The 12,769-nt window shown below is 38.9% G+C and overlaps 1 protein-coding gene across 2 annotated transcripts in view; it reads left to right on the forward strand.

Moving 5' to 3' along the window:
• PARD3B (par-3 family cell polarity regulator beta) overlaps positions 1-12,769 on the forward strand; it is a 433,243-nt gene that overhangs the window by 373,859 nt on the left and 46,615 nt on the right. For both annotated transcript variants that reach the window (XM_075153452.1, XM_075153453.1), the window contains one exon: positions 7,577-7,712. In XM_075153452.1, coding sequence (XP_075009553.1) covers positions 7,577-7,712 — 136 coding nt within the window. The remainder of the gene's footprint in view (positions 1-7,576; positions 7,713-12,769) is intronic.

Raw genomic sequence — 12,769 nt, forward strand, 5'->3', positions numbered from 1 at the left:
CAGAAATTAAGACTGCACTGAATTGTCACCTTCTCTCCCTCCTGCCTTTGCTTTGTGTGTGCTAAAGGGAATTCCTGCGGGACTCTTGAATGGCTAATTCATTGGAAGTCTGTAAAGTACTTATTATCTCAGCTTTAGCGATAAGTTTAATAAACTGTAGTGCAAAAAGCAATAGTCTGCAAGTGAAAAAAACTAGCTGCCAGTTGCAGGCAGGTGTGATAGCCATTAAGAAATAGAGCTACATTTCCACACAAGAGTTTAGCATTCAGCGTTTGCTTTGTTGAATTGTTAAAGCTGCTGTAAATGGAGTTTGGAGGGCTGAAAAACTGCTCTACGTTGATGTGACCTATCTATTGTAAATATGCCAGCTGCTTTACATCAGTAAAGTAAAATACCCCCTCCCAAGCCGTGTTGTAATACAAAGTGCCAAAAAAGGCAATTTAAGTACTTTGCCGTGTAAATCCAGAAGAAATTACCTTGGAGAGAAGGCCCTCAATTATGCCTCACACGTGACTTCTGCATGATGAATAAAAGGCATAATTGATATCATCTTTAGTGAAGAAACCAGAAACTGTTGCATTGTCTAGAGGCTACTGAAAATACCAGGAAAATCTGTTTTTCATTATTTTCATTGTGTATTGTTTATAGAGAGTTTGGTTGTTGTCAGCAGCCGAGTCCCTAATCTCCCGGCTTTCCTAGCCCTTCGGAGACACGTGCACATCTCGGATCAACAAGACAGCAGTAAACTGGTCACGTGCCAGAAACAGACATTGCCATTAACCAGCCTGAACTGTAAGGCGTCTTTTTTTTGTTATTAGTTAAAATCTGGTGATTGGCTTCCTTGATGAGGCACAATACATTGAGCAGAAAAAAAGAAAAAAAATGTCTTTACTTTGAAGTAAAGATGACAAGCTGGCTACAAACAAGAAAATGTCCCCTTTTTTTCTTTCCTTCCTACTTGATTGCAAATAACCTGTTTCTGTTAGAGTAGCACATACCATATCTGCTGTTACGGTGAAGTTAAACCTTAGTGTGCCAATTTTATTTCCGCAAAGCAACAAATTAGGCTATACTGCTCATTATTTCTGGCCAGCTGTAGTCAACTCTAAGTTATAACGAAGAGTAATGGAGATGAGAAGTGGCCTGGATTGAAAAGATGATGCTCATCTGAATGTCTAGGCCATCTGCCATGACAAACAGGAAAAGGTGTTGTATGTCATGTGAAAGGAGGGAAACATAAAAGGATGCTTTATGTCAAGCCACTGAGAGATATTTTATAAACAGTTTGGAAGAACTGAAAGTGATACAAATCTGTTGGTCTCAATCTTCAAATCATTCTTTTGAGGCTTCTGTAAACATATTATGAGCTATTTGGGGAAAGAAAAGGTTAATGACACTGCTAATTCATATCATGCAAGGTTCTCTTTCCTTCTTTCTTCCTAATGAGTCTGTAGGAACCTAAGAATATCATCTTCTTTCTTTCCACTAAGCTCCTAATGTCAAGAGGTCAGTAGTGATGTTACAGGGTCAATAGGACTCAATTTACATTGAGACAAATGGTAGTCATGCGCTGCCCTAGGAGTCTGTGACCTTTTGGACAGAAGTGGTTGTACTGCTTTTATGTTAGCCTAAAGAATTGAAAGGTGACAGCGTATGTTCCACTGAAGCACAGTTACGACTTTTTAAAATATTTTAAAGGAGATTAAGACTCAGGGACTTTAGTATACAAGTTCAAATAAACTTAAATAAGCGTAAATAGCTTCTTCAGTATGGTTTGCTTTCCTGCAGTTTATTTATGATTCTTGACTTTATATGTATTTATGTACGTATGGATAGAGAGAATCATATCCATCTAATGCTTCTCATGTCAGCCCATCTATATAGACCCTCTCAAGAGAGTCCTGTCTAAACGGAACTGGGCTGAAAGTTTTCCTCCCGGTCACTTTGCACAGGTTTCCAAAACAAGTGTCCTACTGGAGCCCCTCTCCATTGATAAAGACGGTAATTGTGTATACATAGGATATTCCTGCGAGAGCAAGAAAGCAAGTGTTACGGAGACCAATAAAACCACTTGCGTGGTTTTAGCTAGAAAGACATCATTCTTAAGTTGGGTCCTCAGCATGGGGTGTGTATAACCAAAACCCAGGCTGACTCTGGCTGAACATCAAAGATGATTCCTGAGCCTGCAAGGCAATATCAGTGGTGTCAGCAAGGTATTTCTGACAATATCATTCATTTACTCAAGTGCATATGAAAACAACAAATGTTCATTTCTTCCTAAACTCTCTTTCTCTTGGTGGTTGACAAAGATGAAAGCTGAAATATTGTAGAATTATCTTCTTATCATTGATTTTCTTTTTATTGCTTCCCACCATTCTTTTTATTCCCTCTTACGATTGAGGTTGCAGGAGTATCTTCGTAAGCAATGTCATACTTCAGCGTAGAAAGACAAGGGCTGGAACAGAAAAAGTAATGTACTCAAATATTTATTTGTTATAACTTCAAAATGAAAGTTTTATCCTAAGTGAAAGATACTCTTACATGCTCTGTTGGGCTCCCTTATACTGTATATCTTTGCAGACCACTATGTTCCTTTCAGGATATAAAATTAGTTTTGTTTTATAGCAGATTATGAATGGAAGATTGTCTATTCTCTTGAGTCTGTGAATCACGTTTTGTCCTGGATTTGTTTGTTAATGGAAAATGCACTAAAAGAATAATTTTTCTTTTTCTTTTTCTTTTCTTTTTTTTTCACTTGGAAGCACCAGTTGTTTGTTTGGAGGCTGACAGTCAGCTGGGTGAAATCAGCGTTTGAAAGAAGTGGCTGGCAAAAAAGCCCTGTGCAATATTAATGTGTTTAGGAAAACCACTGGAAACAAAATGTTTATTGCCTCTTTAAATGTATGTTTATATACAGCTTTAAGTGGTTCATCTTACTCTGTACGTGCAACACTTGTTTTTAATTTTGTATCTAGAGAGCTGCAGTAAGAAGTCACTAATTTAAAAAATGACATTTTTAACCTGAGTGATTGAAATCCAGATTAGCGACTCAGAGGAAGAACAGAGGGGAGATTTTATTGTGCAAAACCTGAGCCATATGTATTAAATACTGAAGATGATGTTTTGATTCTTTGAAAAAAATAACTTGTCTGTCATATTGGCTATATAATGTTATTGCTGTGGTGCTTGTTCATCTATCTCTGCAGAGATGATAGGATGAAATTTCACAGTCATATTTTACATAATGTTAGAGATAGCTTGAAGCTAAGTCCATGCCAGATTATGGTTTCCTTTTTGTTTTGGGATGCTTATTCCAACTGTACCGGCTGAGTGGCTGTTTCGTAGCAGGTCCCTTTACAGTCGCAGTGGGCAAGGTGGAACCTGCGTAGTGCCTCTGACAGATTCAGGCACAGGGCAGATGGTGGTTTCTGGCAGTTGTTTATCTAGTCGGTAGTACAGCCCCAGCACCCCAGCAGCGTGGGTTAGAACGATCGCACAGATTTGTTTTTTCTTTCTCCCAGGCCAGAAGAAAGCTTTGGTTTGTAAGGATTGTATCTAGCAAAACTACAGAATGGCTGACAGGAATGTGCTTTTTCCTTTTTTGAATGTTCATATAAGATTATTTATTATTTATTTTTTCTGTTTCCCAAAAAAATCCTTGCAGTGTGTGTAGCTTATTCGAACAACTGTTGAACTTCTCTTGAGATTGTTTGTGGTGTGGGATTTTGGACAGGTTTTGTTCCTGTTGTTTGAAATCAGCATCTGAGTCTTCGCTAAACTCTTTGTAAAGTTTCTCAGAGATTTTTCCCCCACCTAGACATGATTTAAAAACTTTCCCAAAAAGCTTCAGGTTCTATCCCAGTATCAGCTGCTTCTGAATCAGTCTCCTTACATGTAGCACGATTTTTAGGAAATTGTTCTGAAATCAGTCGCAAAATGCAGAGTGGACAGTTCTCTTACAGTCTTGTCGTGACAACGGAGAAGTCCATGGGTAGATTAAGTGTTAGAGCCACGTGATGGTGGAGGGGAATGGCAAATGTGTGGTTGCATGATTCTCTGAAGAATGTAGCCATGTCAGGGAAGTGAGTTGTGCACAAAATTGTAGATATCATGAGGACTGTAATATTTATATATCCTCAAGGAGGGAGCACTACATTAAATGTAAAGCTACTGTAAAAGAAATCTGTCTGCTGTACTTACTAGGCTTGCTGAAAAGCTTGAGTAAGTCTCCTTAATATAAATTGACTTTGATTGGAGTATTGTTTTTATATTTCTTCTTAAGTTCAGGTTCTTTTTCAGTATAAATAGTCATGCATCCGAAACATTTGAACTGGTATTCATCTGCTGTTTCCCTGTCTGAGAACTGCTATCTGATCAAGCCAATATTTTTTAATTATGTATTTGTAGGCAGATGGGAGAATAGTTTACAGTCAGTGTATGATCTTCTCTGCAAATCTTGGAAAATTGTGTTGTTTTTTTTTAATATTGCCTTATCAGTTTCCTTTTTTTATTACTGATGACTTCATTCTGTTTGAATTCAATGCTTCAGTTTCTTTGGGGTAAACTAATAGATTATGTATGCGATATTTGCACAGTGCTGATTGAATTCATCTGGTGAGTTTGAATGTGGTTCATATATTCACATAATTGTCAGGAGCCAACTTGAAATTCAGAACTGTTTCATGAGCATTGCACAGGGCATCATATTCATCTCCCATTACTCAGGAGTGGGTAAAACTTTCATGGTAAGCTAGAATGCAGCTCTTTCAAAAGCCAATGTCTTTTACATTTGTGCCTATAAACCGTGATGGAGGGGGAAGAAAAAGCTGTGGAGCTTTAACTGTTTCCTGAAAAAATGAAGCTGATGTACTGACTGACCCTCTTCCAACCTGTTCCCCCCACCTTTCTAACAAATTCTGAACCTGCTGGCCATTTTCGACCAGACTCAACAGGTGATTGGATGTTCAAAAGATACTGGATCACCAAGCTTCATGAAAATAAGCAACCTGCTAGAGAGGCCCAAACGTATGCCCTTGCTGGGGAGAAATGCTGCGGTGTGAGCTCAGTCCCATTATCGGACACCAGAGAACCCACAGGAGAGAAGCACAGGAAATCAGACTTCACGGAGCTGCTTGTTTCCACAGAGACTATGCTTGTGTTTTCACACTAATCCAGATGGATAACTTCCCATGTGCTGCTATCTTTCATTCAAACGTTCCTACTCATTCTCATGGTTAGGGTTTGTACTTTAATACGGTGTGGCAGAGGTTTGCCAAAGAAAAAGCTGTCAGGCCCAGTCTTTTAATATGCATAATCAGCTTGATCTCTGCAGCACCTACTTCCACTTACTGGCTAGGTGGGTTTAAGCAGAAGGAAGTTCACCTACAGGAGATCTGCAGTAAATGAAGCACAGGCTGCTGCTACTGCCTCTTACAATATATCAATCTCAGATTTCATTTAAAAAAGGGGAAAAAAAAAAACCTGTATGGTATTTTCAGATTACGTCTTCAGCCAAAATGCCTGGAGGTAGAAAGTGGGTATGTGGCATTAGGCCACTGGTGGCAGGTGCTAATACAGTTTGCAGAGAGCTGCGGGGAGCCAGATCGGCTGGAATCAAACTAGACCAGTTGCCTGTATTTCAGTGTTTCCCTCTCTTAGCTAGTGCTGCTTTGGGTAATGATGTTGGCAAAGCAACAGGGACAATACTTTGGGCCTTATCTGTATGTCAGCAGCCCTAATTAAACGCTTTATCTATACTCACAAGTAAAGTCAGGGAATTTCACAGGTATTGTATTGCTCATGAGCTGTGGACCAAGCTTCACTGTTCTAAGTGATAGCCTCCGTTAGCTAGTCCTCCATTCCAGTGTTTTGCAAACTGGAAATGGTTCTCCACTATTTGACAAGAATTCATGCAAGGAAGAGAGGCATTTATCTGTGGAAGGAATCAAGGGGAAAAGGAAATGTACTATTTTTTTCTCAATAGTCCACAGAGTTTGTGCAAGTTTTCTGCACTGTCTTGGCAGATCATGAGAAAAATTTCGTATGCTCTGGAAGAGTTTGGTAAGTCAGCCAGAGAAGCTTGAAACCTCTGGGACTTCATAGAGTAGAGGCGCTGGGTAACTTAGGATCCAGGGAAGGCAAGTAATTTAAGTGTTTGATTTTTCATGGAAACATACTGATGCGGAAAGTAAACATTTCCAATCCTGGCTGCATGTTCAGTTGCATTTGCACCCCATGTGGAATTTCCCTTCACTGGTAATTAATTTCCAACCAATCTAGATTGCCATTAGATACTAGAAACGAGTTATTATTGAACTGATAGGTTTATGTCCAATCTTTTGTACGTGCTTTCCAAATTCAGATTGCTGTGCAAATCCTATAAAAGGCTTCCCTAGATTCTGGCATACTCATAGTGCAGTGCAGTGTGACAAGATGCTCCACAGAGTCTGTGCTCATGTGAATAAATCTGTAACTCTATAGCCCATTGTTGGTGAGGCAGAGTTAAGGTTGCAGATTAAGAGAATATATGATGATATGCTGCAATAACAACGGTCTGAGTTTAGGAGCGGCCACAAATAAATTCTATGACAATTCCCTGAGAATGCCAGTAAATGCTACTGAGCCATACAGTCAGTACTCACCCCAGTGCTGACTAGAGCAGGGCTGGAAGTAGCTGCGGGAAATTTTTACTTTATTCATTTTCAATGTGGCTATATTTTTTTGAACTCTTAGGCATTTTCAGGATTTTTTTTTTTAATCCTTCCAGGTATAGCTTGAGCTTCCACAGTTGTACAAGTCCAACTGTAAGGTTTCGGAAGGTTCACCAGGTTCAAAATCCGCAGAGACAGGCATATGCAAACTGAGCAACTCCCCTAGCTTTACCACGGCAGTTTGCAGTGTATGCAGTTCAGTCTTTGTGGATTACTAAGTGGATTACTGTTTAATTACCACTTCAAAAAAATGGTGACAAGATTTAATAGTGTGCTTTTCCACCTCTCTTGCCTCCTCTGTATTTTCATGGCTGATGTTTTAGTTCTTTGTATAATTGGGAGGGAGGTTGTTGTTTATGAGATAAAACTTCTTTCTGTGCTTCTCTGTGAATATAGTCTATTCTTTACCTTGAATAAATGTAATTTTAGGGAAATTCCACATTTAGCGTGGGAGCAAAAGGAAACATTTTTCTGGCAGCTTACCATCATCATCATCATTATTATTATTAAAATATGATAGCCATTTATAGCTGCTCATAGGAATGTTAAAAGTTTCCTTGTGCTCCCCCATCTGTCTGCATCCATCTGTTGTCTCTTGTCTTGTACTGGAATTGTTAAGTTCTTTGGACAGGGACAGCTTTTTTAAAAATGGGGATCAAGTTCACAATGAGCAGCTTTATTAATACAAAAAAGCAAAAATAAGCATGATATGGGCCAGTGGGCACTATGCAAGTCAGGAGAATCAAATGTTCATAATCCATTTGTCTCAGGTGTGGCAATTCTCTGTGTGTGCTCATGTGGGTACCTGGTAACTGTTAGGTATGTGTGTACATGTGAGTTTTATTTAGCAATTTTATTTTTCTCAGTGGCTGCGCAGGTGGTGGGAATGCTGATCGTATCCAGAAGTTACGGAAGGAGTACCATCAGGCCAGGCGAGAAGGCTTACCTTTCTATGAGGATGACGAAGGCAGAACACAGCCATCTGATTATGACCAGCGTTGGGTAGGTCCACAATATGATGCAAAGTGCTTTTGCAACGTTCAGGGTTAGAAGAAGGTGCTGATTTGTTTGTGTTTTCCAGAAATCCTGTGTCAGCTTAACATGAATTTGGGGGGTTTGTAGACATGGAGAAATCATTAATGCCAGCAAAGAAAACATCAATAACATGAAAACTTGGCTAAAAATAACTTGTCTGTTCACTGTATTTGATTTAGGCCCAGGTTTCCTCTCTTTAGGCCCAAGATACACAGTCATTGCCAAACTTTGTCACATGTGGTAGCATCAAGGCTTTTCAGCAGGATTTATGGTACTCTGGCAGTTCATCCAGTGATTCCCTGGGTTAACAAGAGCGTTAGAAGAGCAGACTCTCACTGTGCTTAGCTGCAAAGTGAGAGGAAGGAAATAGAGGCATGTTTGCTCCTGCCCTTCCTTCTGCACACTGGCAATCTGGCCACGATACATCCTTAGTAACTTTTATAAAGTGAAAAACGGAATAATTTGCTCCTCTCCCATCAAAGGATCTTAAAATATTCTACCAACACTATAGAACTGTTACAGACATGCTATATTCCCTATTTTACACGTTGGAGTCACACTACACAGAGACGTATTATCTATCCCACTGAAGAGTAACCTATGTAGAACCAGAGATTAAATCAAGAGTGCTGGATTTTTGAAAGCGTTAAATAAATGCAACAGCTATAGTCTATGGGATCACAACTGTGGCACTCAAGAGCTCCACCTGGGCAGGTTTCAGAGTTGGACTCTGTCTCTTCAGAAGTAATTATAATCAACCAGCATTCAAAAATGTAACTTTGATAAGATGCAATTTATGCTAAATTTGAAATTTTAGTTTAAAAAGAGACAAAATTATGTTAAAATCTTAAGAAGCTAAATACACCTGAAGTTTGAATTAACATTGTTGGTTTTAATGTCCTCCAAACTATCAGTGTGAATGATGAAGTGAAATCTTCAATGATTGGGGTTGTAGTCCAAAAAAAATCCTATGCAAGACTAGACTTTATTCCAATCACAGAGAGAGTTAAAAGGGGTGTTTTTACGTAAATTATCATATATATTTGTTCATTAACCCCAAAAATGTTGTTGTATATATTATTCTGATTCAGTTACCAGAAGTGTCACCTTCAGCAAAATCAATCTTTCCTTAGAACAGTTAACTTTAATCTACTGCCTTAAATTTTGTGACCCAAATTTGGGAATCTATGTAGCTGCCATTCTTCTTCTGAGTAGCTTTTGTAAACTAAAATGAGAATATGCATCAAATGTATCTTTCTGTTGAAATTGTATGGCATGTTAAGTGTCCTGACAGAGGCCCCAGACTGGGCCAGTGGTACCTCTTCAGCAGCCTGAGGATTTCTACTTCTTATCTGAAACTGATAAAGCTTTATTAAACCTCAGAGGAGATTGAGATTTATGGTCCAGTGTAGTTTCCTAAGATTCACGAAGGTTTCTTCTAGGTAATCCTTTTTAAGCCTTTCCTATTAGGTATAATGCCCAGAGATTACCGATTTCCAAAGCTTTGCTTTTCCTGTGAGGCAAGTTGTCCTTAATCAGAGCACCTGAAAGGGAGCTCTAAGTATCTCAATCTTGAAATGATTAATAATAGTGGCACCAGGATTGTTTCTTTTTGTCCTTCCAATGCAGAATGTTTTAAATGTTTTTCTTGCGAGGAATGGCAGGCTGCTCAAAAATCAGAGTTTACCTTGAGGGCTTTAATACTCTGAAGTCTGTTGCTGCAACAGTTCCTCTTGTTGAAGTGGTTTACAAATTTCAAAGACTTCTGGTCTCTTCTCTGCAACAATATCATCCATTGATCCATCCAGCCTTGCTTCCATAGGCACTGTCTTTCAGTTTGGAAAATACTGTGGCCCCAGCTTGCTCTCTTTCGACTCCTGGCTGAAATTACCCTTAAAATACATATGTTACATCAATCCATTCAGACAGAAAAGAAGAAACAAAAATAGAATCAAAATATTAAAAAGAAAACAAATGTCTCAAAGCATCTTGCCAGGAGAGTCCTCAAGGTATTTTATAAGCAATGTAGTCTTTCCCACCTCGGGCTGCTGACCCTCAGCAGTACTGTGGTAACACAGATTGAACAACAGCTGATTTTTTTCCACCTTTACTCATCAGTGAAGAGACATGCTGATGACTAATTGCATAATTGTAAATAAATAAAAACTTACTCTAATCTTCAGGATGTCAGGTCTTTCTTTAAAGAGTCGACAGACAGCTGAGGAGGAGGAAAACCTTCTGGTGTAAGTTTTCCTCCTTCCCACAGAAGATTATGGCACCAGGGAAACTGCAGCTGGAAAGGAGATGCTGGGTCTCCCTATGTATTTTTAATACTTGATTAGTTCTTTTTATGCTTTTGTCAGTCAGCTGTTTTACCTAAGCCAGCTTTCCAATAAGATGTCTTTCTAATGTACAGCAGCTGCTGTAATCACTTCCCACCATCTCATGCAACATGCAGATCAGTTGGGAAACAGCAGAGGATAATTCGAGAAGACACTATCCCATCGCAAATCAACAGCCTCAGAAATGGACGCTGGGTCTTGTCCTCCAAAAAAGTATCTGAGAACTCATGAGGCAAATTTCTATCTGATAAAGCTGACATTGACAAGTGGCCTTTAGCTGACACTGTAATGGGACAGAATTTCTAATAGAAGGGGTATTTCTAACAATCTACTTTTTTTAAAGAGGGATAAATCAAGTTAAAGTGCAGAGCCGGCTGAAAAGCTAGCATTGTAAGGGAAAATGATCTCATGACAGGCAATTGGGATCCATAAATGTTTTAAAAATAAGGTCAAAAATTCATTTTAAATAGGCCTGCTATTCTCTCATCATCCATTCCTCCCCCCTGCATCCATTTTCTGATTCTCCTCTGTTCTTCTCATCTGTTGCTGGATGAATTTTTTGCTCTCTTGCGCCTTCATTCTGCTCTCCCTTCCCCACAGTCTGTTCTTTTTCTTTTTGTAAGTAACTGAATAATTCAGTTTAGTGTGTCTCCATAAACACGCACATGTATATAGCACTGTCTGTGCTATAGAGCCAGATCCTTTGAAATTCTTCTCCAGTTCCTTTGTGCTTTGGTTTGTTGCTGAGTTTTACATCCTTTGGACTCCTCCCTGCCCCTGCCACCCCCCTTTCACATTTATAACTAGGATAAAGGATAAGCCAAATTCTATAGGGCGGATCACAAGGCTTAAAGTAAACCTCAGCTAGTTAACCAAAGGACAGGCTGATGCTAAGTATAAATACTGTCTAGGAAAATGGATGCCTGTTGTTGTCAGTGCAATGTGAGAGTACCCTAAAATTTCCTGACAGCTAGGGTGTATTGGGAAGTATCAGCGCAAGACAGAGTTTACACATGTGCATACATACTCATGCCTTAGCGGGACATCAGATAGTAAAAATGCTCATGAACGTATCCTATACAAACCTAAGCCGGGCCTACAGAAAGAGGCATATGTTTATGTAGTATTATCATATCCTGCAGTATCAGTCAGAACCTGAGAGAACTATGTGAGCAATAAGCTGCAAGAACTTAGACAGCCTCCCTAGAAGTTGGAGGGCTTTTTCATGGGGCGCTCTTTTTCAAGGCTTTAGAGTCACAGACTAATAACAGATCATGAGAAATAGAGAAGGAGCTGTTAAGACAAAGCCGTGAAGTTAGCATCTGCACTTGTATTTAGGGGCATTTAAATAATGAGGAATTAATCATCTATTTGAGGATTTACTTGGATTGTCTTACAGACTTTGTACAAATCCAGTTACTTAAAACATCAATTCTTTCCTTCAGGGTGACAGTAAATCCTTGAAACTTTATCTTTTTTTAATGTACGTTCAAGGAATGTATGTAACACTGGCCACATTGCAAATAGTTCTTCACCTGTTAGTGACCACATCAGCTTCACTGTACCGAACCTTATGTTAAGTGGTTCTAAAAGCCATTTTCTTATTTGCAGATCAGATCTGCAAGCTGATAAATAACCTAAAGATGTAAGAAAACCCGTCTCTGGATACAAGTTGTGAACATTTCGATTGAAACAAATCTGTAATGCACTGAGTTTTGTCAGTTCCCAGCGGAGAGTATGAAAAAAGAATCATGCCTGTCTGTGTTAAAGGCCAAGTACTTTATTGTGTGCCTGGCAGGGATCCAAGCCTAAAAATCAACCAGAACAAAAAAAGGAGCGTTAAGAACTGCATTATTTTTCCATAATGTGTCAAAGGGTTCTATGGTTGCTTCAGGATGAATAAGGAGCTGTTTGTACTTTTCATGATCAATTAATTCCAGGTTCAGGATGTTGCATTTCAAATAGGTTAGGTTCCCAAAATGCACAGACGTTTGTGTTGGACCATGGTTAGAAACCAAAATTCCAACTTCTAGAATAATAACATTCCTGTCTTCTAGCGCAATGGGAGAAGCTGACAATTTTATGTACTATGTGAAACCATATAGCAGAAACTGCTGTGAGTTCCAGACTTTCTGAGCCCACAGACTATTAGTAGAAAACATTGAATTTAAAAAAAAAAACCAGACAGTAACTTACTTAGAGTATAGCTGCTTTGAAAACCATGGATCAGAAGTATTTGTGTATATGTTGTTAAAATATTAATTAAGAGAGTATGTGAAACATTTTGTTAGGATGTATGATTAACTTACCAATCAAGAACTTTTTATGGTCACTACTTATCTCTATATAATGAAGGTTTCAGATGGGAGTGTATTCTAAAGAGCTGTTCAAACTAAGCAAAGAGATTTTGAAATTTACAGGCTGGCTTTTGGGGGTAGGTTTGGGGGGGAAGTTATTTTGGAGAAATCCCTGCCAAACCTCATGTGAAAAATAAACTATTCCAAATGGCACATGCAAGGAGAGCCAAATTCAATTCCATTAATACTAGTAATAAAGAGTGACTCTTATAACTTGTTTGGAGTCATTCCTATTTACACAAAGGTTGAATTTGGCATAGATTATCTGAACCAGAGGGGAGTCTGAAGTGCTCATGTCTTCATGCTAACGCTATGTACACACTCT

Source organism: Calonectris borealis, chromosome 6, assembly GCF_964195595.1.
Source record: "Calonectris borealis chromosome 6, bCalBor7.hap1.2, whole genome shotgun sequence".
Lineage (NCBI taxonomy): Eukaryota > Metazoa > Chordata > Aves > Procellariiformes > Procellariidae > Calonectris > Calonectris borealis.